General features: G+C 37.1%; 2 protein-coding genes across 6 annotated transcripts; one reads left to right on the forward strand and one right to left on the reverse strand.

Annotated features, from left to right (window-relative positions):
* Positions 1-853: 853 nt before the first annotated feature.
* rgs9a (regulator of G protein signaling 9a) lies at positions 854-12,655 on the forward strand. 2 transcript variants are annotated; one of them, XM_079635723.1, is made up of 17 exons: positions 854-1,070; positions 2,386-2,482; positions 3,008-3,058; positions 3,171-3,277; positions 3,362-3,413; positions 3,635-3,693; positions 4,614-4,690; positions 4,867-4,948; positions 5,037-5,096; positions 7,515-7,544; positions 7,636-7,697; positions 7,809-7,922; positions 8,861-8,976; positions 9,593-9,680; positions 9,770-9,908; positions 11,747-11,829; positions 12,016-12,655. In XM_079635723.1, exons 1-17 carry the CDS (start codon positions 1,005-1,007, stop codon positions 12,170-12,172), a joined length of 1,440 nt encoding a protein of 479 aa, XP_079491849.1. In that variant the 5' UTR covers positions 854-1,004; the 3' UTR covers positions 12,173-12,655. The 2 variants fall into 2 exon arrangements, with proteins under 2 accessions (XP_079491849.1, XP_079491850.1); XM_079635724.1 differs by having other exon boundaries at positions 870-1,070; positions 3,140-3,277.
* Positions 12,653-22,877, reverse strand: cog1 (component of oligomeric golgi complex 1). Of its 4 annotated transcripts, XM_079635343.1 has the most exons (15): positions 22,374-22,762; positions 21,674-21,918; positions 21,392-21,573; positions 21,074-21,244; positions 20,208-20,364; positions 19,923-20,133; positions 16,162-16,947; positions 15,844-15,990; positions 15,100-15,261; positions 14,841-14,965; positions 14,536-14,644; positions 14,299-14,408; positions 13,887-13,968; positions 13,726-13,770; positions 13,036-13,348 (listed from the first exon to the last, which is right to left on the reverse strand). In XM_079635343.1, the coding sequence occupies exons 1-14, from the start codon at positions 22,680-22,682 to the stop codon at positions 13,756-13,758; spliced, it is 2,811 nt and encodes a 936-aa protein (XP_079491469.1). In that variant the 5' UTR covers positions 22,683-22,762; the 3' UTR covers positions 13,036-13,348; positions 13,726-13,755. The 4 variants fall into 4 exon arrangements, with proteins under 4 accessions (XP_079491468.1, XP_079491469.1, XP_079491466.1 ...); XM_079635342.1 differs by lacking the exon at positions 13,726-13,770 and having other exon boundaries at positions 12,653-13,348; positions 22,374-22,877; XM_079635340.1 differs by having other exon boundaries at positions 13,151-13,348; positions 13,726-13,968.
* Between the last annotated feature and the right edge of the window lie 192 nt (positions 22,878-23,069).

Consider the following 23,069-nt stretch of genomic DNA (forward strand, 5'->3'; position numbering starts at 1 on the left):
GAAGGCACGTAGATTGAGTGCAATTTAGTAAGTCATGTATCATATGAAACATTATACGATTATAGCACTTTTAGGGAAAATCATTCAAATGGTGTACACTCACATGAGATGAAGACTTGATGTATCAGTCTTTTAAAAAAAAAGCTTTATGGAGTGGGTTACACATTCATAAAGGCGGTTGGCATAAAAATGCCCAGATGTGAAATCCTATTTCTGGGATTGATGAGTGCACCTTTAATTTAATATCAAAATGAGCTTGTATGTGCCCCCATCCAACTTATATTAACTCCTATAAAGATGCTGTCTTTGCTTTGGTCGATATGGCGGCCGCCTTGGACTATTAGTGCTCTGGATGCAGTTCCTTCCTAATGGCAAGCTTACTGGGATAAAGTGAAGTATTCAGCTTGTCGTGTGATCTAACACGTCGGCCCCCATAAGGCAGTCCTCCATGTAAATTATGGCAGCTGAATCTTATGCAAGTCAAGTGTATTACACATTTCTGAATGTGTAAAACATGTTTTGAGAAGAAAAAATTACATAGTGCACTTGCGCAATAGCCTGCATTAGCCTACATCCGTTTACTGTTTATGAAAGATTACATTCAGGGGACCAATATTGCTCAGCTGAGGAATTTCTTATAGGCCTTTAATCAGGCTGTAACTGAAACGGCAATTTCTGGTGATGGAAAAATAGCGCCGATAAAATGAAATGAAGTGCATTCCCATAGGAAACAGTGGCGAGAGTTTGTGTGTGTCTCTCTGTCGCCGCCTGTCGGTGTGTTTCAGCAGCGCATCACGCGCTGATGCTCTCATGATGCGCTGTGATTGGCCGCTGTCACTTTCTTGTGTTTGCCAGTCCTTTTTTTTGATGCTTAGTGTGTGTGCGCTTGCAGAAGGGACCTGCACTGTCCACCACTCCTGAAAACCTGAACTTAAATTCTCATTAAGGCTGTTGACAACAGGATTTGTTTTCTGTTTTTAAAATTATATTTTGCGGACTGCAAAATGACAATAAGATCGGACCGAGACCATGGACAACATTATCGGCCACGGATGTCCTGCCTTAAAAAGGTAAAGTGCATAATGTTAAGGTAAAGTAAGCAAGTGATGATTTATTTAGTTTATTGATATATTATTGAACAATTAACTCCCTTTTAAAGACCTTATATACTTTATAATTACTATAATAATTATTTGTATAGTCCTTTTTGCTGTTGTAAATATAGGCCTATCCTATATCCTGCCTGGTAGAGTTTCATAAATTCATAAATGTACCTGACTTTCCAACACTTAATGATATAATAATATTTTAATGATATAATAATAACTATAATATGTGATTCTAACAGTGTCATGATTAAAATGGAAACCAAAAACTCATAGAATATCCAAATATATAACTGTATTTTCATTTTATTGTTGTTTCTGGATTCTGTGTTTATTCTTAGCTTCTTGGAGAGATCTTATTCATTGAAGAGATTCGCTCTAAAAGAGCTTTCTGATTCAAATCCAATTAGCCTGGCATCATGCCACATCTGACAGCTTGCCTTAAGAACTGCATGTCTTACTCTCAGGTTCAAAGGTCATGCTTGTTGCCATAGTACAGGAGTGTCAAACTCATTTTAGGTCAAAGGCCAGACTGGACTAACTGTTACCTGTAACAAAAATGTATTTTAGTTGTTACCCTTGCAGAGCTCATGTACAACTTACAAGTGTAATATATCAAAAGGTTCATTAGGGAATATTAATCAAACATAATGACACAATGGTAATTAAAGTAATAACAAAGAAAAAATGCCAACTCTTAAATTGGACAAGTTTTTTTGATATATATATATATTGACAAATTATTCATCAAGATTCACAGACAAAAAGGTTCAGTGTTTTTAATTTAGACCAACATGCCCTTCCCTGCTGACTTATAATGAATAAACTATTGATTTTAAAAAGACAGTTTTAAAATGTATGAATGCATGGGTTTATACGCATGAAAACTATTAACAAATATTTAATTTGGGAAAATAAACAGGCAAATTCTTGAGAAAAAGAAAGGTAATTGTTTAACTGCGTCACTTTTTTTCTCATGCCATTCTGCGACCGTGTCTTTGAAACCCCTGCCATAGCACAACATCTACTGGAAAATTATATTTATAATTATGCCGGATTCTGAAACTCATTCTGAAATGTGACAGACAGCCATGGCTGATTTTCACCGCTTCAGCTATATTTTCCTGAACCTTGTTTCCTGCATTGAACTTCAAAATTGTGACACTGCCCTTTCTTGAGCATTGTATTGTATCCTTTAGCACTTTCCTCTATATATTAACTTCTTTATATTTGAAATATTAAGCTTTCATATATTAAACAAAGTTCCTGAATTTCACAGCTGGAGGCCATAGTGGTTCAGATGCAGGACCCATCGACTGGAGTGAAGGGATCAGAACAGAAGCTAAATGTTACAACCATTCCCCATGCCATCGCTGGTGAGTTTGTAATGGAGTCTTGCTGAATCTTAACACTGTTCACAGATCCCCATGTATTGTATACTGTACATTCCCCTTCGGTCTATATACAGACACAAGCTATGTGCTGCCAGATCATAATCTGACGGCACTGGCTATATACAGCAGACTTCAATTGGATGAGATCTTTACTACTTTAGGTTCTGAAGTTGCTCTTTAATCTCTGCAACGGTTGTCGACAAATCTAGCGAGCCAGGAACTTTAACTTCATCTTACACTTAACTGGGTCTTATAGTGATAAGCTTGAGATTTATAAAGCACAAATGTTCAAAATTCATGAAAATTGCTATACATATGTTCTATAACATTTCATCACAATTTAGTGTTGGGCCATACACTGACATGCTTAATAATGAGTTGTATGTAATATAATGTAATGTAATCATTTAATTTAATTTAATTTTCACACTTCATTACTTTGTTAAAAAAAAACACTTCATTACTTTATGTGCTACGTTGTCACGATAGTTTCTGCTTGTCTGACAGGTCAGGACATTGTTGCATGGATCTCCAAACATATGAACATGGACAATGATGGTAACTGTGAAAATATATTGTTTTGAATAATTAATGGTCTTAAAAAAATGTCATTTAAATGTGTTTGAATACATTACTCAGCCCAATAATATCCTTGAATGCCCTTTGGCAGAGGCTCAAGCATTTGGTACAATGTTAGCGGCATTCGGCTACATCTACCCTCTGCAGGACCACAAAAAGCTTGTCCTCAGACCAGATGGCAGTTTGTACCGCTTTCAGGTAATTGTGTCAGTAGACCGTGTGTCTTTAAAAATGTTTTAATAATGGTGCATGGTAATCAGGTGACCTTTTCCCTCTGTCTAGACCCCGTATTTCTGGCCTGTGCAGAAATCGAAAGCTGAGGACACCGATTACGGTTTGTAATATTCTGCCTATTCACAAATATCTGGCTGCAGAAGGAAAAAAACATATCGCATAAAGAATTTATAACACATATTATGAAGTGTGATTTATAATTACAATTGAAAATTAATCTGGATATGAAAAGCTGCTGACCAGAGGTCTTTCATTTACCCATTTAAAGAGACGTGCTTGTATGTCACCATCGGCTAATAAAAGTGTTTTCTGTCACTAAAGCAATCTATCTGGCAAAGAGAAACATTCGAAAAAAGGGAGTACTTGATGCTCATGAACAGGTACGTAAAAATATGAATTTGATTACTCCTTAGTGAAGCTATTATTTTAAATAATTTTAAAGCGATAGTCTTATCTTTCCTATTATGATGTATATATCCGAGTGAAACTGCTTCTCAAACAAGAAAAAATGTAGGGCCGGACTTGATTTTGTCCATTGGGAATTGATTGAATAGTTGGATGGTTGTGGTTTTCTATTGCTGTGTAAACACGTCATCAGAGAAGAGATGAGATGTCACTACAAGAGGGTGGGGAAGTTATTTTGATTAAAGATTACGAGGGCGCATAAATCATTTATAAACCACAGATAAATCATTTATAATAAATGCTGCAATATTTCATTAAAAAACAAGAATTGTCAAAGAAAATACATGGGAGTGAAACATATTATAGAAAAAGAGGGTTTAAACGACCTTATTACTGAAGAAGTCTTACATACGTCACCAGAGAGAAGTATGTCGCTTCACTGTAACTCTGAGTTATGACATTTTGATAAAAAATTACAGGCCCAATAAATAAATAAATAAACACATAAATGGGTGAATAATTCACAATAGGCTTTATGCCGAATATCACATGAACAAACAGGAAAACAGGGAAAGTTATGAACTGACCAGCGATATCTGACTTTTAAGAAGAAGGAAAATAAAAAACTTTTAGATATCAATCTGCATCGGTAATTTTCATTTTTGGTAGCTCCTTTGAAGGCGTCTTGAGGAAAACAGCTTAATATTTAACCAAGCACATACAAAATAAAGACCTGGACCAGGCGCGATGCAATCTGTTTTACAGAATATGGAAGTTTGTTGTGCATAAACCACATAATATCAATAACATGCATTTAGAAAGTAAATAGGGCGAATTTCCATTTCCTGTCGACTTTAATGACATTATAAAGCAACAGTTTTGTGTATTTTTACAGGAGGAATACAACAAACTCCACAATTGGATGAACCACAAATGGGACTTTATTGTGATGCAAGCTAAAGAGCAGTACCAGTGAGTTTCTATACTCTTTTGCTGTCTTTGCAAATGCACATAGTTACTACTTCGTCAGTCTTTTCAGTGTCCATAAGCTATATTTCTGTCATGTGGTTTGTCCTTTTCCTTCTTTTACTGTGATTTTTTAGGACTATCATGTCATTAGTGCTTGCTTGATTTAATTGTGTTTCAAGGGCTGGGAAGACGCGTCAGAAAGCAGACAGAGTTGTGTTTGACTGTCAAGAGAGAGCCTACTGGATTGTCCAAAGGCCTCCAGTAAGTGGTTGGCAGAAGCTGATAGTATACAGTTGCTTTGAAGACACTATGATGAGGATACAGTTTATTTTCTTATATGTGTCTACAGCCACAAACACACAGTGCTATGGATGTCCTGGATCGTCATATTGACCCTAATACAGAGGAGGTAACTGGTGAGTTTCCATGTGTGAGCCCTCAAAAGTCACCACACTAACTCATCCAGAGCATCAATAATGATTGATGTCATTTGATGATTCTGCTAACCATCACCAAGGCCATTATGAAATGAAAATGGTACCAAAATTTTTAATTCTGTCATCAGTTACTCATACTCATATATTTTCAAACCGGTATGACTTTCTTTAATATGTAGAACATAAAAGAAGATATTTTGACTGTTTGGAACCAAAAAGCACTGAACCAAATTGACACCAATTCTGTGGACAAAAACAAAGCAAAACAAAACATGGAGACAATTCTCTAAATATCCTTTTTTTTTTTTTTCACAGAAGAAAGAAAGTCATACATTTTTGGTATAGCATTAGGGTGAGTTGGGTGAACTGTCCCTTTAAATGCTTATGTTACTATGGGAGGGACTCCATAGGCAAGACTACTGAACGCAGTGTGGTTTGAAAGGCTCTTACTATAGAGCCGATTAGCAGTGTGTCTGTCTCAGTCCTGGGCTGACCATGTAGATTCTCTCACAATCTTCTTTGCGATTTAAGAGGATTTTTGACCTGCTGATCTTTCGTGGAGATCCCCTTCACCCACCGACCCTTTCCCCTTATAGGGCCTGTTGGAAATACACAAGGGCAGCTTATATAATTATAGGCTACTACTGTTTTTCTGCTGCTGCTGTGGATAACTTACAAATATACAATTTATTTAAACTCGGAATGAAACGTTGAACACTGAGCAAAGGACCTGTTTGAACTTCATTAAATTCATACAGGTTTGGAACAACATGAGGGTTGGTAAATGATGACAGAATTTTAATGTATGCTCAAAATATTCCTTTAATATTAAAGCTACACTGTGTAAATTTTTTAGTTTATTCTTAGCTAAAAACACTTAGTTCTTTCAAAAATATATGTGCTCATTAATGTATATTTACTTTGTTCAAGTAATAAAGTATTCTCGTGAGTGTTTAATATGCCATTGAAAATACATACGGGTGAGGGGTTCGAATGTCGGTCGCCATGTTGCCCCTCCATCTTGAAAGTACATTAGCCAAAGAGGGACATACCCGTTAATTCAAGCTTCGCCTTTCGCATCTCCGCAATTCACTGGCACCGGCCCTGTTTTTACTTTTTCCTTTCCCTCTACCTCTACCTCTCCCTCGCACCTCCGTCACATCAGCTGATCTCTGCTCACGGAGAAAATGATATAGCCTACAATGTAAACTTTGCCTTACGCTAGTGATGTCGTACAATATACAGAATAGCGATAGCACTGATAAAAGTTACTTTACTAAGATTAGCTTGCATTCGTCTGGGAACCTGATAGCTGATGTTAGCAATGAAATGGTAAAAAAATAACGAAAACATAAAACTATTATTCATTTTACATAGATGTCATAACCTATATGTTAACTGACAAATTAAATTACTGCAAATTATAATAGTTTTCTAAAGTAACCTCATCACTTGAAGGAATACTCATGGACGAGGTCGAACTGGAAGCCATGTTAATCTTGGACTACATTGGCCACCGTAGGAGTTAAAACGAAATCGGAATTGAGAGGAACAGAAACTAATATTCACTGGATGGTCATATACCTTTTCACCGTTGGACGGGGGTAAAAATCACACAGTGTAGCTTTAAAATGCATAAAGTCATTGAATTGAATAGAATTGTAACCTTGGTGAGCTTCTTTCAAAAACACCAAAAAACTCCAAACCTTCGAACAGTTGTGTATCTGTCATGATCAATCATAATTATGTAACCTTATAATATGTGGTGTATATAACTCTATTTGACTGCTTTTGAGAGATAAGACTGTGGATCTGTTGTTGTGACTCTTTCTTTTTCTCTCTTTCCTTTCCACGCAGATTTGTACCAATACGTCTTCAGTTTTCAAGATGATTCCTATAAGATGACACACACACACACACACACACACACACACACACACACACACACACACACACACACACACACACACACACACACACACACACACACACACACACACACACACACACACACACACACACACACACACTCACGAGAGAGCACAAACTATCCTTTCCTTCCATGAATATCATTCAAACACTCAGAAATACTATATGAACAAGGGTGTATATATAGTGTGCCACAGTACTACTTCCCTTTTCTTATATACCCTGAGCATCATTTCAGGCCATTACATTGACTGCCCCTTTAATTTTTCCTTGAAATTTAGACTGTGGCTATATGTAGTTGCTTGTGCTTGTTTGTATTTGGCAAGATACTTTGTAGGTATCACACACATACTGTTTATCACTTGTGTTTGGCAGAATAGCATATTGCGTGTGGTCTTGTGGTGTCTTATCAGAAACATTTCATAACATGTAACAGGATGTTGTTTCTCCATCTTTTTCAGAAAAAACCCTATGATTATTATAGAAGAATCGTAAGTGACATTGATTCTTTACACACATTTAGAGAACTGGTTGTATTTATTTAATGATTATTGATTAATTGGTTCTAACTGTATATTTTAGATCATCTACACACAACAGGCAGTCATGAGGTCAAGGGTCAAGTCTACAGTATCTCTTGGAGCGTACGTCAAAATTAGCCTACCAAAACGGAGCAGTTGCCGCTATCAATTTGAGTTTTCACCTAAATGTGCTTCATGGGCTTTTCTGCTAAATATATTTTTCTTTGCATTCAGCCTGGTCAAGTATATGGCGACATTTATGAACCATGACCCGTTCCTCGTGCCCTGCCTCCCCAGTAATCCCTGGCTAACGGATGATGACTCTTATTGGGAGCTGAACATGGCAGAGTAAGATTCCCTGACAGCTTTCTAAAAGAATTATAGTTAAATTAATTCATTTTTAAAGGTACACTATAAAACTTTGCTTTGTTCAATGTTGACAAAAGTTATATAATGAGCTAGTGCATCATAAATCCATCTTCCAAACTGTGTTTTTGTCGGTGCGCCTATGGTACACCTAATAAGTGTTCATATTTGGACTATTTTAGACCAAATATTTACAGCCGCTGTAGAGTAGCCTAGTCATATACATAAACAGAGAGAAGTAGCTCCGGCGGCTATAATGTTATTCCACAAGATGTTGCAGTTTTGTTTATTAAAGGTTTAGTTCACCCAAAAATGTATATTCTGTCTTTAATTAGTCACCCTCATGTCGTTCCAAACCCGTAAGACTTTCGTTCATCTCCAGAACACAAATTAAGATATTTTTGATGAAATCTGAGAGATTTCTGTCCCTCCATTGACAGTCTACGCATCTACCACTTTCAAGCCCCAGAAAGGTACTAAAGACATCATAAAAGTAATCCATGTGACTCCAGTGGTTTAACCTAAATTTTATGAAGCAATGCAACTTAAGTGCTTTTTTGTGCGAAAAAACCCCACAATTGACCAAATATGAGTCTCCTGCTCAGGTTCACGAGAGCATCACGACGCATGCGTCATGGAGATTTATCTAAAAATTGAACCACTGAACTGAAAAAGGTTGAACCACTGGAGTCACATGGATTACTTTTATGATGTCTTTAGTACCTTTCCGGGGCTTGAAAGTGGTAGTTGCGCGTAGACTGTCAATGGAGGTCTTATGGGTTTGGAATGACGTGAGGGTGAGTAAATTAATGACAGAATTTTCATTTTTGGGTGAACTATAAACTTTAACCACTAGAGTGCCAAAAGTTACCGTACATAGTGTACCTTTATATCACTTTGGTGTATTGTATTTTTTACAGTGTTGAAGTTCCCACAAAGATGAGAGTGGAGCGCTGGTCCTTTAGCTTCTATGAGTTGCTCAATGACCCACGGGGCCGGTCAGACTTCAAGATTTTCCTAAAGAAGGAATTCAGTGGTTTGTGAATATTTAATTAATGCTTTGACTAATAGTTGGTATAAAGAAAAAAATGTCTAATATGATGATTATCTATCATATCTGTCAAACAAATGATTTAGAGCACTTTTGTGAACTATATCAACTGAGACTTCAGACTCAAATTAACACCTTTGAGGATTACTTTTATGGTGTCATTTTTGTATTATTTATGTACTATTATAGTATTTATTAATATTCAGAATTAGTTTTTATTTTTATATTTTAGTTATCATTTTAATTTTAGTCATTTTTTATGTGCTTTTTTCATTTCTATTATTATTATTTAATTCTATTTAGTTTTCATTTATATCTATTTGGATTTAATTTGGAGTAATTTAAGTACTCATTTTATTTCAGTTGCATTTAATTAATTTTTTTAACATTTTTAAGTTTATGTTATGGTTCTATTTTATTGTATTATTTTAATTCTATTTATTATTTTATTTTATACCGGTATTTACTCTCATTATATATAATTATAATTTATATGTTTGTGAAACAAAATGAGGTTAAGTAACAGAATTTGCATTTTTTTCAGGCATACTATTTATATTAGTAATTGAAAATGTTTTTCTTCTTTTCATTTTCACTGCAGGTGAGAATCTGGCTTTCTGGGAAGCCGCTGAGGAGTTGAAATGGGGCACAGGAGCTTCTATGTCAGAGAAAGCAGAACACATTTTCAAGTCAGATACACATTATTTTTGCACATTATTGCTTTACATGTATTTTTCATGTCAGGCCTCCATTTCTCAGCATCTGATTTTTTTTATAGAACCTTTTTGGCCCCAGGAGCACCACGCTGGATCAATATTGATGGCAGGACAATGGGTATTACAGTAAAGGGCCTGGAGCATCCTCACCGATATGTACTGGACGGTGCTCAGACCCACATCTTCATGCTGATGAAAAAGGTGCGATTGTATTCTCGCCTCTATTTTTGTGATGGCCACTTGCATTCTGTATGCTTCGTAAGAGATGAAATGGTATGAAATTTCATATTGCGATTATAGTGACAAAAATAATCACGTTATCAATATTACCACGGTATTGATAAAATGTGCTGGAAATGTTCAAAAAGTACTGATACACACACTAACAATCATTTGACCAAATTTGATATTGAAAACCAACAAACAATAAATAAAAAAATTAGCAGCACTGTACAATTTTTGGTTTAAAAAATAATAACATGAACCATGATGGCCGGACTTCAAATGAACAAATAAATGTTGGTTGGGTGATTTATAACATAACATATGATCTACATGTTCAAATTAAGTTTTATAAAATGAGAAACCTCACACTTTAGCCTTTAACCCATTTTTAAGAAAAGGGATTAGTAAAATGAGAAATTATTAGGTATTTTATTTGCTCTGTGAATAATTCGAGATACCGTATTATCCAAATTGTTTAGATTTTAGAATGCACATTAGTAAATTTTTCTTCAACTGGTTAAAATTTACAACAGTGCATGAAATATTTGCATTGGTTTGAACAAAAGCGGTAGACAGGATGAATAAAAATGAAAATCCACTCTCTGACAGTAGGTGGCACTTATGGAACAGCAGAAATACTGTAGAGCTGCCGTTTCCCTGGATTGGCTGTACACAAAAGCACAAGACTAGGTTGTAAAGGTTGTCCAAAGTTGTCCACTTTGGTCCATTCTAATTTTTTCGAAAGGGCTTTATAAATAAGAGTTGAGTTGAGTTGTCTTCCGTCATGTTTTCACATAAAACGAAACCCACGCTGGATGCTGACTCTGTGTGAGACTTGCTAACTTAAAGGTAGGGTAGGCAATTTTATTATTTTAAATTTAGACTGGGTGGAACTCTCTTCAGATCCTGATAGCAATCAAAAATAGATGTGGTATAAATATTAAAACTAGTGCTGCCAATCGGCTAAAATAAATAACTAGATTATTCACAATTTTTTTTCTGTGATTAATCACGATTAGTCAATTAAAAACACGTACGTTTTTAATATACATTTGTATAAGTTTTAATATTTTATAATGTAGTAATTTCACAGTAAATCACCAAATTAATACAACATAAAGACAGTAGCCTATATTTGAAATACTTGTTTAAGGGCATCTTTTTATGAATGAAGGCCAGTATACTCACTGATATTAATGCTCCTACTGATGCCTCAATTCATTTTTTATTTTTGTTCAATTTTAAACATTAATTATAGCTATTCAACATTACAGTGTAATTGAAAACTACACATTTTTTAACATTTGTTAGGCTTTAAAAAATAGCAACTTTTAATTGAAGTGAACTTAAAACAATCCTCACATAAACCAATAACAATTTACCTGTGCCCTGTGAAATATACAGAAATTGAATAAAGTTATCAAACAGTTTGCACTGCATAAATTATAAATTAAATATAGATTAACCCTTATTAAAAATCCATTAAATAAATCTGCAGCAGTCAATTGGAACAAGAGCGAGCTCTTTAAGCGTTGATTATTATTGTATTGTTTTGTATATTATTGTTACGCTTTGCAGACTCTGCTGTGCCCGTTCTTGTTGCTATTGCAATGCACAGTATTTACCGTAAGTCTCTTCAAATCGCGGTATGGTTTAATGATAATTTAAAAATTAAACCGTAATACTGTCGAGATTTTATCATGGTTTATCATCAAACTGGTAACTGCTTTATCTCTACTTAGTCATTTTAACTTTCGCATGAATTTGTTTAAAGAAAAACCTGCACATTTCTGAACTCTGTATTTGTGATTTAGGATACCTTTTATCGCTACCTGAAGTCACCAGTTTATAAGGAAATACAGAAAAAGGCCATTTCACCAGTACCACACAGTTTCTCGTAAGTCTTTTTTTGTGTGTGTATGTGTTTTCACCCTTAATTCATCCTCTTCTGCTAGTAAATTTAGCTACTGATTGTCTTTATTGCAATTTCTACATAACAATTCACCAGTCATTTCAGAAATATAAAACATGTCACCAAAGCAGCAGTATTTTGCCATAAAAAGACATGTTCTCCCCCATTTAGTGATACCCAGCTGCAGCAAAACACCAGGAACCGCAGGCTGAGCATCAGCCCCATCATCACCTGGCAGAAGGAGCAGGAAGAGAAAGCAAAGGCAGAAGCTGCAGCTGGACCCATAGACATAAAAAAACTGATGGCCAGCAAACTAGATCGCAAATAGAGAGAGACAAAGATACATGCTGGAAAATGCTTTACTTAATAATCTGACTAATTAAAAGAGACCCATAAAATGTTTCATGATATTTTTTGGGGTGCTCTACATGTACATATCAATACAAAGTCTCACATCGAGCTAAACTTACAGACTCTTAAGTTTAATTCTTCCATGAAATTTGCTGAACACAAAATTGCTACCGAATTTATAAAAATAACAGTAAAACACGACAGCTGTGTACATATCACTGCCGAATAGCTAGTTCCAATCATTTGTATTGCTGCATGGATTACTGCTGTGAAATGAGCTGCTTTTCCAGATCACATTTGTTTGTGCACAGTAAGTTTTCATCCAACACAAAGATTGCATTACCTTCAATTGCTGTTCATATAGCAGTTTCCCATTACCGTGTGAACATGTTTTGTATGTGTGCAGTAGTCATGGCAATATCTGTATCTCTTACTGTAAAACAATAAAAAACAGCATGTTTATTGGTGTAGTATTGTATGGTGGTTGCAGTGTTGGAGAAGCTTACATTTCTTATTTTAAATGAATAATTACAAAGCTACATACAAAAGCCCTTTTATACATTTTTCTAACCATTACTGTACTTAAAAAGTAAAAAAAAAGAATAATCTGATTACTCTTTTTCTTATGAGAACCTTTTTTTTTTTAATTAAATGTATATAAGCAAATTCTTAAGGGTAACTAACTGAGGATATAAAGCTAAACTATAGATTTACACCTGAATTCAAACTATTTTATACTATATTTTGCTTCTGAGTCACTTAACATATTTAATCAGAATAAAATAATGAAAAGCCACAAAATAACAGAGAATGTGCTTGATAAATACAAAGATGTAATGTTCATTTAATCCTTCCCTTTTTTATTAACGCTTTGCATTGCAATTTCTCTTTATATTATGTGATTTTGAAAGAATAAGCAATACAGGACACAGTTGTTACATTTCCAAATGTATTTTAAATATTATTTTACATAGTGTTGTACGCGGTTAAAAAAAAAAAAAAACTTTATAAAAGTTTATTTGGCCATGCCAGAAAGCCAGCCTAATTTAAAGAGAGAAGGGGCTGCGGACTCCTCTTCTTGATCTGCTAACTGCCTGAAGAGATTTCCTGGCCGGAAACTGTCATGTGGAGCAGAAGCAGAGGAGGGAGCCACCTAAAAAAAATTATAATATATTAATTGCCTTAAAAATGGATTTGAATCTCATAGAGAACAGTACAGACTACAGAGCTTTGAATAGTTCATCAAAGTTAGAGCCAAAAATGGTCACCACAAGCAGAAGATTTAGCAAGTTTAAAGCCAGTGGAGAAATCTGTAACTACATGATGCTTGTTTGCTTATGATACAGAAGTATTAAAGTGCTCAATATATCAGTTGCATTTGATTGCTGCTATGCCACGCGTTTCATTCACAAAGCATATCAGCTGATGCAATCAGAGTGAATCAAGTTCTAGTCAAGTAAATCCAAAACTATGCACTGCAAGCTCACTGTAAAAACAAAAATGAAGTAGCACCACGCAATATGACGTCACCTATCGCCTTGAGATCCAGCATCTCTTCTGCTAGGCCACGTAAAACTGGGAGCATTGGTAGAAAGTGGCTCATTTGCAAAGGCATGATAACATAAAAAACAACTGAATTCTTTATTCAATAAACATAACAGTTTTACATAATAAATGCTTAACCAACCTACCAATGATCTAGTGACATCTGCTCCACGTGTGGCTGAATTAGTCTTACGAGAGTTTGTCATACTCAGTGGCAGCAAACCAAACCTTGAGGGGGAAGAAATGTATAATTATATATTTAAATATACCAAATTAAATATTTAAACTAAATGAATGGATGAAATTATTACATTTAACGAAAATAATTGAATTATAATTCATTCAAATATAATAAAAAACAAAGTATAAATGAGAAATTCAATTTGAAAAATATTTAAGTATAATTTTACTTTATCTAAACGCATATATGAAGTTCCTAACATAACATATATTTTGATTATCTTGTACGCAGCATGACAGCAATTAACTAGCCATAAATATATATATATAACAATGAGTTAAACAGTGTGAAGGGCAAGACGAGAGCTTTATACTCACCGGATCTGGCTGCTAGCCAAAGGAAGGATGTTGTATGGTTCCTGAGAGTTGATATTGTTGGTCCTAGAGGTAAACTGCTTCTCTGTGCCAGTCAACAATCCTAAAAGCACCTAAAAATTAGACAAAACACTGTTCAATACAAAAAAGACGACAAATAACACCAATCTAAATCACATAAGAACAGGCAAATTGAAATGTTTAAAACAGGGACAGTGGGAGATGAATGGCGATGCTTACAGAAGTCCTTTGTGAGAGTCGGTTCAGGTTGCTATTCAGATGTGGAGTGAAAACATCCAGGTCAAATGGATCAATGTGACTTTCCAGGGAGTCACAGACCTGCTGGATCCTTTAACAAACAGCAAGAATGAAGGAAAAGTGTAAGAGGTCTGCCGTACAGGCATAAGCTATTCTTGGTGTAATCGGTTGTGCTTTGTTTTAAAGTTGGAAGGTCAAGTCACGCTATGATTGTGTTTTTATGACAGATTATTACTGTTACTTCCTACTGAAAACTTGTGCCCATCCCTAGCTTGTGAAGAGGTTACCTTGGGTCTTGGTGAGAGCGGGAACTCCTACCCTCTTCAAGACGGGACCCTAGAGTGGCACTGAGATACCGAAGGTCAAACAACAGCTGCAAAGCTCTGTTCTGGGTCATGGGGAGGCCTGCATCCTGGAGAGAGACAACGAGGAGAGAACGGCATGAGGCAGAACAACAGATATTTGGTTTTTGGAATTATTCCATTACAACAGTGACTAAAAAGCAAGAACGGAAGAATAAAATAGAGATTTAATCGATCGTCTCACCTTGCTCTTTGAGTTCTGAGTGAGTCTTTCATACTCACTCACCACCTGGTCTAGACAACTCCGCAAGATGTCCAACAGAGTGACCTTTGGTAACGCGTGACCTCCAACCCTATTGACCTCAAGGCACAAATGGAAGAGTATCGACTGAACATACCATGATGGCTGTAGAGAGAGAGAGAGAGAAAAAATAAATAAATGGGAAAACAATTATTTTACAAATAATATAAAGACATCCTTTCTATTCCATAAAACACTGTGCAATAATACATAATCCAGGGGGCCACAAGGGGGTGCTAGGGAGTCCGCAAAAAATAATATAAAGCAAGTATTATACAAAATGTAGGACTTTATGAAATAATTAAACAAATAATTAAATAAAACATTTACAAAATTGTTTAACAGAATTAACTGCTATTATTCTATTCTGTAAAAATAAGAACACATTAATAATACCACAAATAAATAAATATGCACTTATATGCAAGAATAGTTTGTATTTATGTCTTTCATAATAAGTATTGTATTTGTTTATCTTTCATTAGATGGGTTGCTATACATGAAAAAACATGTGCCTTAAAAGGGGATCATCATATTTGAGATTTGACACTGAAAAGTTTGAAAACTCAGTATACAATAAGGTATAAGAAATTGTGTAGTCCACATTAGGTCTCCTTAATGTATATATTAAAGTATTCATGTTAATAATAATAATAATAATAATAAAAGGAGAAATGTAGCTGTTACCTGCACAGGAAGGCGTATTTTGGACATTATACTGTTGCCTGACTCGGTTTCTTCCGGTATTTCAAGTTCCTCCCAATTAGTTGCAGTACCCAGGATGGATCCAGCAGTTCCTGCATGGAGAGTCGCAGCAAAGCTGCCCACAAGTGCCTGAAATGTATTATTAATTATTCAATTTTATTGAAGAATATAAGCATTAAAAATGTAGAAGACATATGCCTTAAATATGTATTTGGCATAAAAATGTTATTATCAAGCTGGCGAATAAAGTCTGTTGATTTCCTGTCCTCAGAAAGTTTCGTATTGTCTTCATAATCTTACCCTGGTGAGTGCCGAGCTCCAGATCCCATAGGCCTCCATGCTGCAGGAAAGAAGTTCCTCTTTCAGACAGCTCCACTTAGCCTGAGCTGGGCTGACGTCCGCTGCCTTGGCTGTGCTCCCTTTGCCCAACTTCTTGCCCTGTCGTGGAGTGCCTCTGCTCACCGGATCCATGCCTCCCTGCTTTCCCAGGATGCACTGTTTCAAACTAGGACACAGTTCGCCCATTGACTGGCATAGTCTGGCCATAAAGAGCACTGAACTTAACTGGCTGGGGCTGCTGGTTTGATCATGGGCATTAGTGAGCTCAGCACGAACGCTGGCAAGGACATCCCTCACACATGCCAGGCAGTGCTCTCTAAGAATGTCCTCCACTGCTCCAGCATCCATAAAGCGGTTAATAGGAGAGCTAGTCGTCACCGGGACCGTCTTTGAAGGCTCCTTGCCATTTTCCTCCGAGGGCAAGTAGTGCTGCAGATCATCTAGTTTGGCTTTGAGCTTGGAGTCCAGGGAGGAGCAGAAGGTCTGAACGCAGGGGGTGAGGGCCTGGGTCTTCATGGACAGGCCGCTCTTCTGCTGCGGGCTGCGTTGTGCTACACTCACCCAGGCTGTGTCGCTGAGCAGGTCGCCTTGAGACTCGGACCACAGGAAAGCTGCAACGTCACTCTCATACTGCGCCCCGCGGCTGAAAGTCCCAGCTGTGGCTTGACCCTGCAGATCCCGAAGGGCTGAAGACAAGAACTGTCTGGAGCTGCTGGAGATCCCTTCTGTGCCCTCCTGCGTGATCGCCTAGAGAGATCAAGGGTACATGAGTGAAGGAGGAGACGGGTTACCTGTATATACAAACTCAAGGTTTAGAGAGTTAACTGACACCGCACCTTGGATGACAAGGCATGGTATTAACATTCAACCTCAGGTGATTTGATCACAAGACAGCTGTAATTACAGGTGTAAAGGGGTTCCAAAACAAGTATTTTAAAGGTGCAGTGTGTGATATTTAGCGATTGATTGCAACCAACAGAAGCTACGGTGGCCGGCAGGAAAAGATGTCGTCGTCTGAGACAGCAGAGTTAAGCAATGAGGTTTCACAAAGATAAAGTAAGAAATTATGTTAACTTAATAATTCAGTAAAACTAAATGTTATTGTGAATATTATTGTTACTTGTTCATCATTGTGTTTTATTCGCTGATTTTAGCTAGTTTCTTTGCACGAAGAACAACATAGGAACAAAACGTGTTTGTCCGTTTAGGGCTACTGTAGAAACATTATGCCGCAAAATGGCGAATTAACATTTAAGGGGCGGTGTATGTATATAGAAACTGCTCATTCTAAGGTAATAAAAACTAGGGCTGTCAAACAATTAAAATATTTAATCGCGATTAATCGCATTCATGTCATAGTTAACTCGCGATTAATCGCACATTTTTATCTATTCTAAATGTCTCTTGATTTCTTTTTGTTCCATTATTTTTTCTCATTTCTCATTTATGCTCTTATCAACATGGAAAAGTGGATCGGCTTGCTTTGTGCAAATATTTTTTATTGAAAACTGCATTGGCATATACACTCTAAAAAATGCTGGGTTGTTTTAACCCAATTTTGGGTCAAATATGGACAAACCCAGCCATTGGGTTACATTTTTAAATTGCATTTTTTATCCAAAGTTTGGGTTTGTCCATATTTGACCTAACATTGGGTTAAAATATGGACAAACCCAAACTTTTTTAATTATCCCTTTAACATGAGTAAGTATTCACTCTAAAAAATGCTGGGTTGTTTTAACCCAATGTTTGGGTTTGTCCATATTTGACCCAACATTTGGGTTAAAACAACCCAGCATTTTTTAGAGTGTAGCCTACTGTGTTCAATTTCACACTAACATTCTCACTTGGAGCAAATAATCTCTCACACGATGTAACACTGTCCATCAATAAAAGGGTGAAAGAAATACTGACGAGGTGACGTTACTGATATTGACGAGTGGGCGTAGAAACGCATCAGCTGTGTGTGTGTGTGTGCTTGATCAAGTGGTATTTCAGACTGGACGTGCTGCGATGATAGCTCAGTTCACAACGACACAACACACAGATCACTTTGGTCTTGTCAACTAAACCATTTGGCATCTTTTTAAAAGTAAACTTTCCATTCAGGATCTTATTGGTGTCCATTTCGGCGTCTCGCGCTCATCATTCATCCACTCAAAACGTAACGTTAAAGCGGGTCGCACACCGGACGAGAAGCGCAGCGCCGCGTATTTAAAATTCTAACACATTATTCTCTATGAGTGTACACACACCGGCGGCGCCATTCAGCGTTTTTATTGCTGGCCATAAACTGAGAAAGTGTGCGAAACGAGTTGTCCTGACGCGGCTCGGCGCAGCGCTTCTCGTCCACTCATTGGCCGGTTTGCATCGCAAGCCCAAACATGTGTGTGCGGCGTGCCTGTTGTTTTGCTTCTGGTCTAGCTAGATCCGGTGTGGTGTTGTAGTTTTTATTAACGTTACTAGTTGTTGCAAAAGCATGTGAAAAAAAGTACAAAGTTTGCTAAGCGTTAATCTCGCCATAAACAAATTGACGCTGTTAACATGGGTTTGCGTTAACGCCGTTAATAACGCGTTTAACGGACAGCCCTAATAAAAACATAACGGTTCATTATGTAATGTCTTTATACACCACTGAAAACATAGTTATGCATATGATATTGCATTTCTGTCAACAAATCCTCCTACCGTAAATATTACCAAGTGCACCTTTAATATATATATATATATATATATTTTTATATATACATTACATCTTCAGATTATTTTACATTACATACACTACAGTATTTTTTAAAATACTAAATATACATTCAGTAAGTACACTTTAAATTGACCTAATATGAAAGTAAAGACGTTTTCAGTTACAAAAGATTTCTATTTAAAATAAATGCTGTTTCTTCTATTCATTAAATGCATCACGGTTTTCAAAAAAATATTAAGCAGCGCAACTGTTTTAAACGTTAATAATAATAATAATAACAACAAATGCTTCTTGAGCAGCAAATCATCATATTAGACTGATTTCTGAAGGATCATGTGACACTGAAGACTCAAGTAATGATGCTGATAATTCAGCTTTAACATCACATGAATAAATTACTTTTTAAAATATTGTCAAATAGAAAACAGTTATTTTAAATTGTAATAATTTTTTCACAATATTACTGTTTTTACATTGGAAAAAAAAAACGTATTTCAAAAACTGGTCACCAAATTTGGATTTTTAAAAAAAAAGAAATTTAAACAATAAATACCGTTTTGTGGCTTTTTAATGTGTCTGACAGATCGCTGTAGAGCATCAGTTAAAGCTGCTTGTGAACCGATCATCTCTTCCTTCTAGTTAATTTATAGCATCAAATAAACATGAATTAAAATGAACATAAGAAGGCATGTTGTTTTAACCGCGGAAAGGCGTCGGTACACTCCGTTTTTCAAGTTCAAATCCTCCCATGTTAATCTACTAACCCTCCTGACTGCTTTGAAGGACAAAATGGGAGATGGCAAAGTATGATTGGTCAGATCATCTGTGAATTAAGCTCCCTGCGAAGGGTCAATTATGTATATAGTCAGATACCCTTCTCTTGAAATATATTCACTGGTGGTTAGAATGGCAAACTTTCTCACCCGAATACCTGCATTGGGATCATCCAATAAAGGTTAACTGCAAGTGTAAACGCATCAATCAGACCAGTTAAACTGGTTAAATCAGTTATGAGTACCTGAAGTCTCTGCAGGAAGAGCTGCTGCAAAAGGTCATCCCACAAGGCCAGAGGTCGTTCGAGGAGGGACTGACACACAGTACTCCAGTGTTGACTGATGGACTCGCTGCTGAGCAGTTCCCACACGGCATCTCGAATCGCAGCCAGACCCTTAAGACTCTTCACGTAGACCAGAAGGCTGCTGACTCCGCTGCGGATATCCTCCTTACAGCTATTACAAGAAAATTGAGCGTATAAGACAAATGATTTGAGAAATGTAAACGAACATTTGTAAGAGGGACATACGTATCGATCCACTGCTGCAGCGTGTCTCTGAGCTGCTCCCTCTGTATAGGCTGCGCAAGTGTCCGAAGGACAGGCTGGAAGTTCATCACTGAAGGGGGAAGGTATTTAAACCAGCTTCCTGTGCTCATCTCCTTGTCCAGAACCTTCTTATCTTTCCCTGGATTTCACAGAATATCACAATTATTTTAGGCAAGTTATTTAGACACACACATAATGTAAAAGAACAAGGGGTCAGGCTGGTTCGCACAGTGACCCTGAGGGTCATAAAATAACTTTTCCATTAAAGAGGCCCCTCTTATAATTGATTTCCAAGGACATTTGCTACCTTTATAAGGGTCATTTTTATTAACTTATTAAATGTATCGGTGTTGACTTTTATGTCAGATACTTAGGCCTGGTTTCACAGACAGGGCTTAGATTAAGCCAGGATACATCGTATCTGCTCTTTGTTATTTATGACAATAGCAGGATTTGCAAGAATTCATAATTCAGTCAGTGAGCAAGCGCACTGAACAAAACTCCTGATCCAAGTCTTTAATTGGCCATTGCATTCGTAAGCTCGAGCAGAACAGAAACGTGTGATTGGTTATAATGGTCAATGCAAAACAATTTGTAAAAAGAAATCTGATGGAACGTGAGTAGATCTAATTTTAATGCCGCAATCAACACTTTTCATTCATTTACACATTTCACTTTAACCAAGACAGCTGTGATAGATTTAGCTTATTGTGCAGGGACATTTTTTACCCCCTTATCTTGAATTTGGGGGGGATTTTTGTTTCTTTTGGTGGCATTTTTGCCCCATTCATTTCTGACATTGCTGACCCCTTAAACATCCCAACGTAATCGTAAATTCGAAAACTCACCAGAGGATGTGTTGGCGGTCACATTCTCCAAGGTGGTAAAAAGCAGGCCACAGCCCAAACCGGTATCGGACACTTGGCCCTCCGGAGGCACATAAAACACAGCGTACGCCTGATACAGAGTGGTGACCAGCAGCTCCACCAAAGAACAAACCTGTGCTTTAACACCAGCACCTAAGAGAGGGACAGCAGCATCATATCTGTATAAAGAACAACCATGTGCAAATGTAATGATATATTCTAACCAACCATAATAAAAAATGAGAACAAGCTTAACTATTCATAGGCCAAAAGCTTATTCATATTATCAAGGTTATTCACCATGCTGGGGCTGATTGAGCAGTTGCTGAATGGATGCTTTCCTAGCCAGCAGGAAATCAGCAAGAGCCCGTCGAGGAGAGCTGTCCTCCAGGAGCATGGTGGAGACCAGCGCTTCAGCGATCGCTTGATCAGACACCGCCCTGCCCCGCAGCACAGACTTACTGTCCAATAAGATTGTAGACCTACAAATAAAAGGCAGCTAGCTTTAGGTAAGAGCAATAAACTAATCTAAAAGATGCATTTAAAAAGCCTTTTGACAGCCTATAATGTAGTACAGTGTACCTGAAATGACCTGCAGCTGCGACCTGACGCACCAGGATGGGGAAGCGAGAGAGGACGGGGCTGTATTGATGCCCTCCGCCCTCCAAGTGTAGCTGGCTGTGGAGGTGACAGCACAGCAGGTAGAGCTGTGTGGCCTGCAGGTACTGCGACGACTCCATTGCGCTCCAGACCCGCTCAGGGATTTCCAGAAGGAGCTTTATCTGTGACGCCATCGTATAGAATTTTTCCTGGGATTGTTTCTGATCCTGCCAGGAATAAAAATACATCTAATGAGCACTTAACAAGTGAGCTCTGACTTTGCGATTTATTGTATAGGCCTATTGATAAAAACTAGGGATGTCTTTTTTTTTCGGTGAAAGAATGAAAACTATTGAATTGACACAACTGTCAAAAATAAAATCTTACAGTGTTAACTTAATATACATGTATATCACTTGGTTATTGTGTCAACACTGTAAGATTTTATTTTTGACAGTTGTGTCAATTCAATAGTTTTAATTATTTCAACTTAGAGCTATATTTGGCAACATTTATAACAAATATTTGACATATTGAACTTGTATCTGACGGACGGTGACCAAGCAGCACCCAAACATAGGGGAATATCTCTGACGAAGCGAAATAAATTAAGTCAGAAAGAATAAATAATACAAAAACTTGAATTTGTTTGCATGATGTTTGTCCAGAATGAGAGCTTTACCTCTGCTTTGCCGCTGGACTGAGGGGCGTGTTTCGCCTGCTTCAGTTTGTGACAGTACCGGTACATGTCCTGGATGGACTGAACGACACTTTCCGAGCACTGTCTCATCTCACCGATAGTGTCAGCAGCATCAATCAAATCCCGGTAACGTTCACCGACCATCTGTCGAAGTTCCTCCTTTTTATGCTCTATCTCTCCGCGCACTTTCCTCTCGATCGCACGGATCTCATCCGTACCGTACCGTTCAAATAAAACGGTGGGGTCTTTAATTTCTGAAACCCGAAGAGACTGGGCCGGTACCGTAGCCATCTCTTTAAAACTGAGCAGATAACTGCAGAAATAAAACCCGGAAGCACGAACAGCTCTCCTTCCACGTAAACAAAGGGTCAGAGGTCATTATAAAGTGAGACAGCGACCCCTATAGTGGATGTTTGGTATTACAACGTACTTTCGACACACACACACACACGCACACGCACGCACGCGCACACACACACACACACACACACACACACACACACACACACACACACATACATAAATAGAAAAATATACTGTATATTCTACCTGATGGGTGATTTTTCTATTTATTTTTTATTAATGACAATATTAATAAACAAACAACTCCAGGGGGAATGCACGATAGAAAACTTAATTACATGTTTTAAAAAAACACACACAATGTGCGTTTTAAGG

This window comes from Phoxinus phoxinus, assembly GCF_949152265.1.
Source record: "Phoxinus phoxinus genome assembly, chromosome: 1".
NCBI lineage: Eukaryota > Metazoa > Chordata > Actinopteri > Cypriniformes > Leuciscidae > Phoxinus > Phoxinus phoxinus.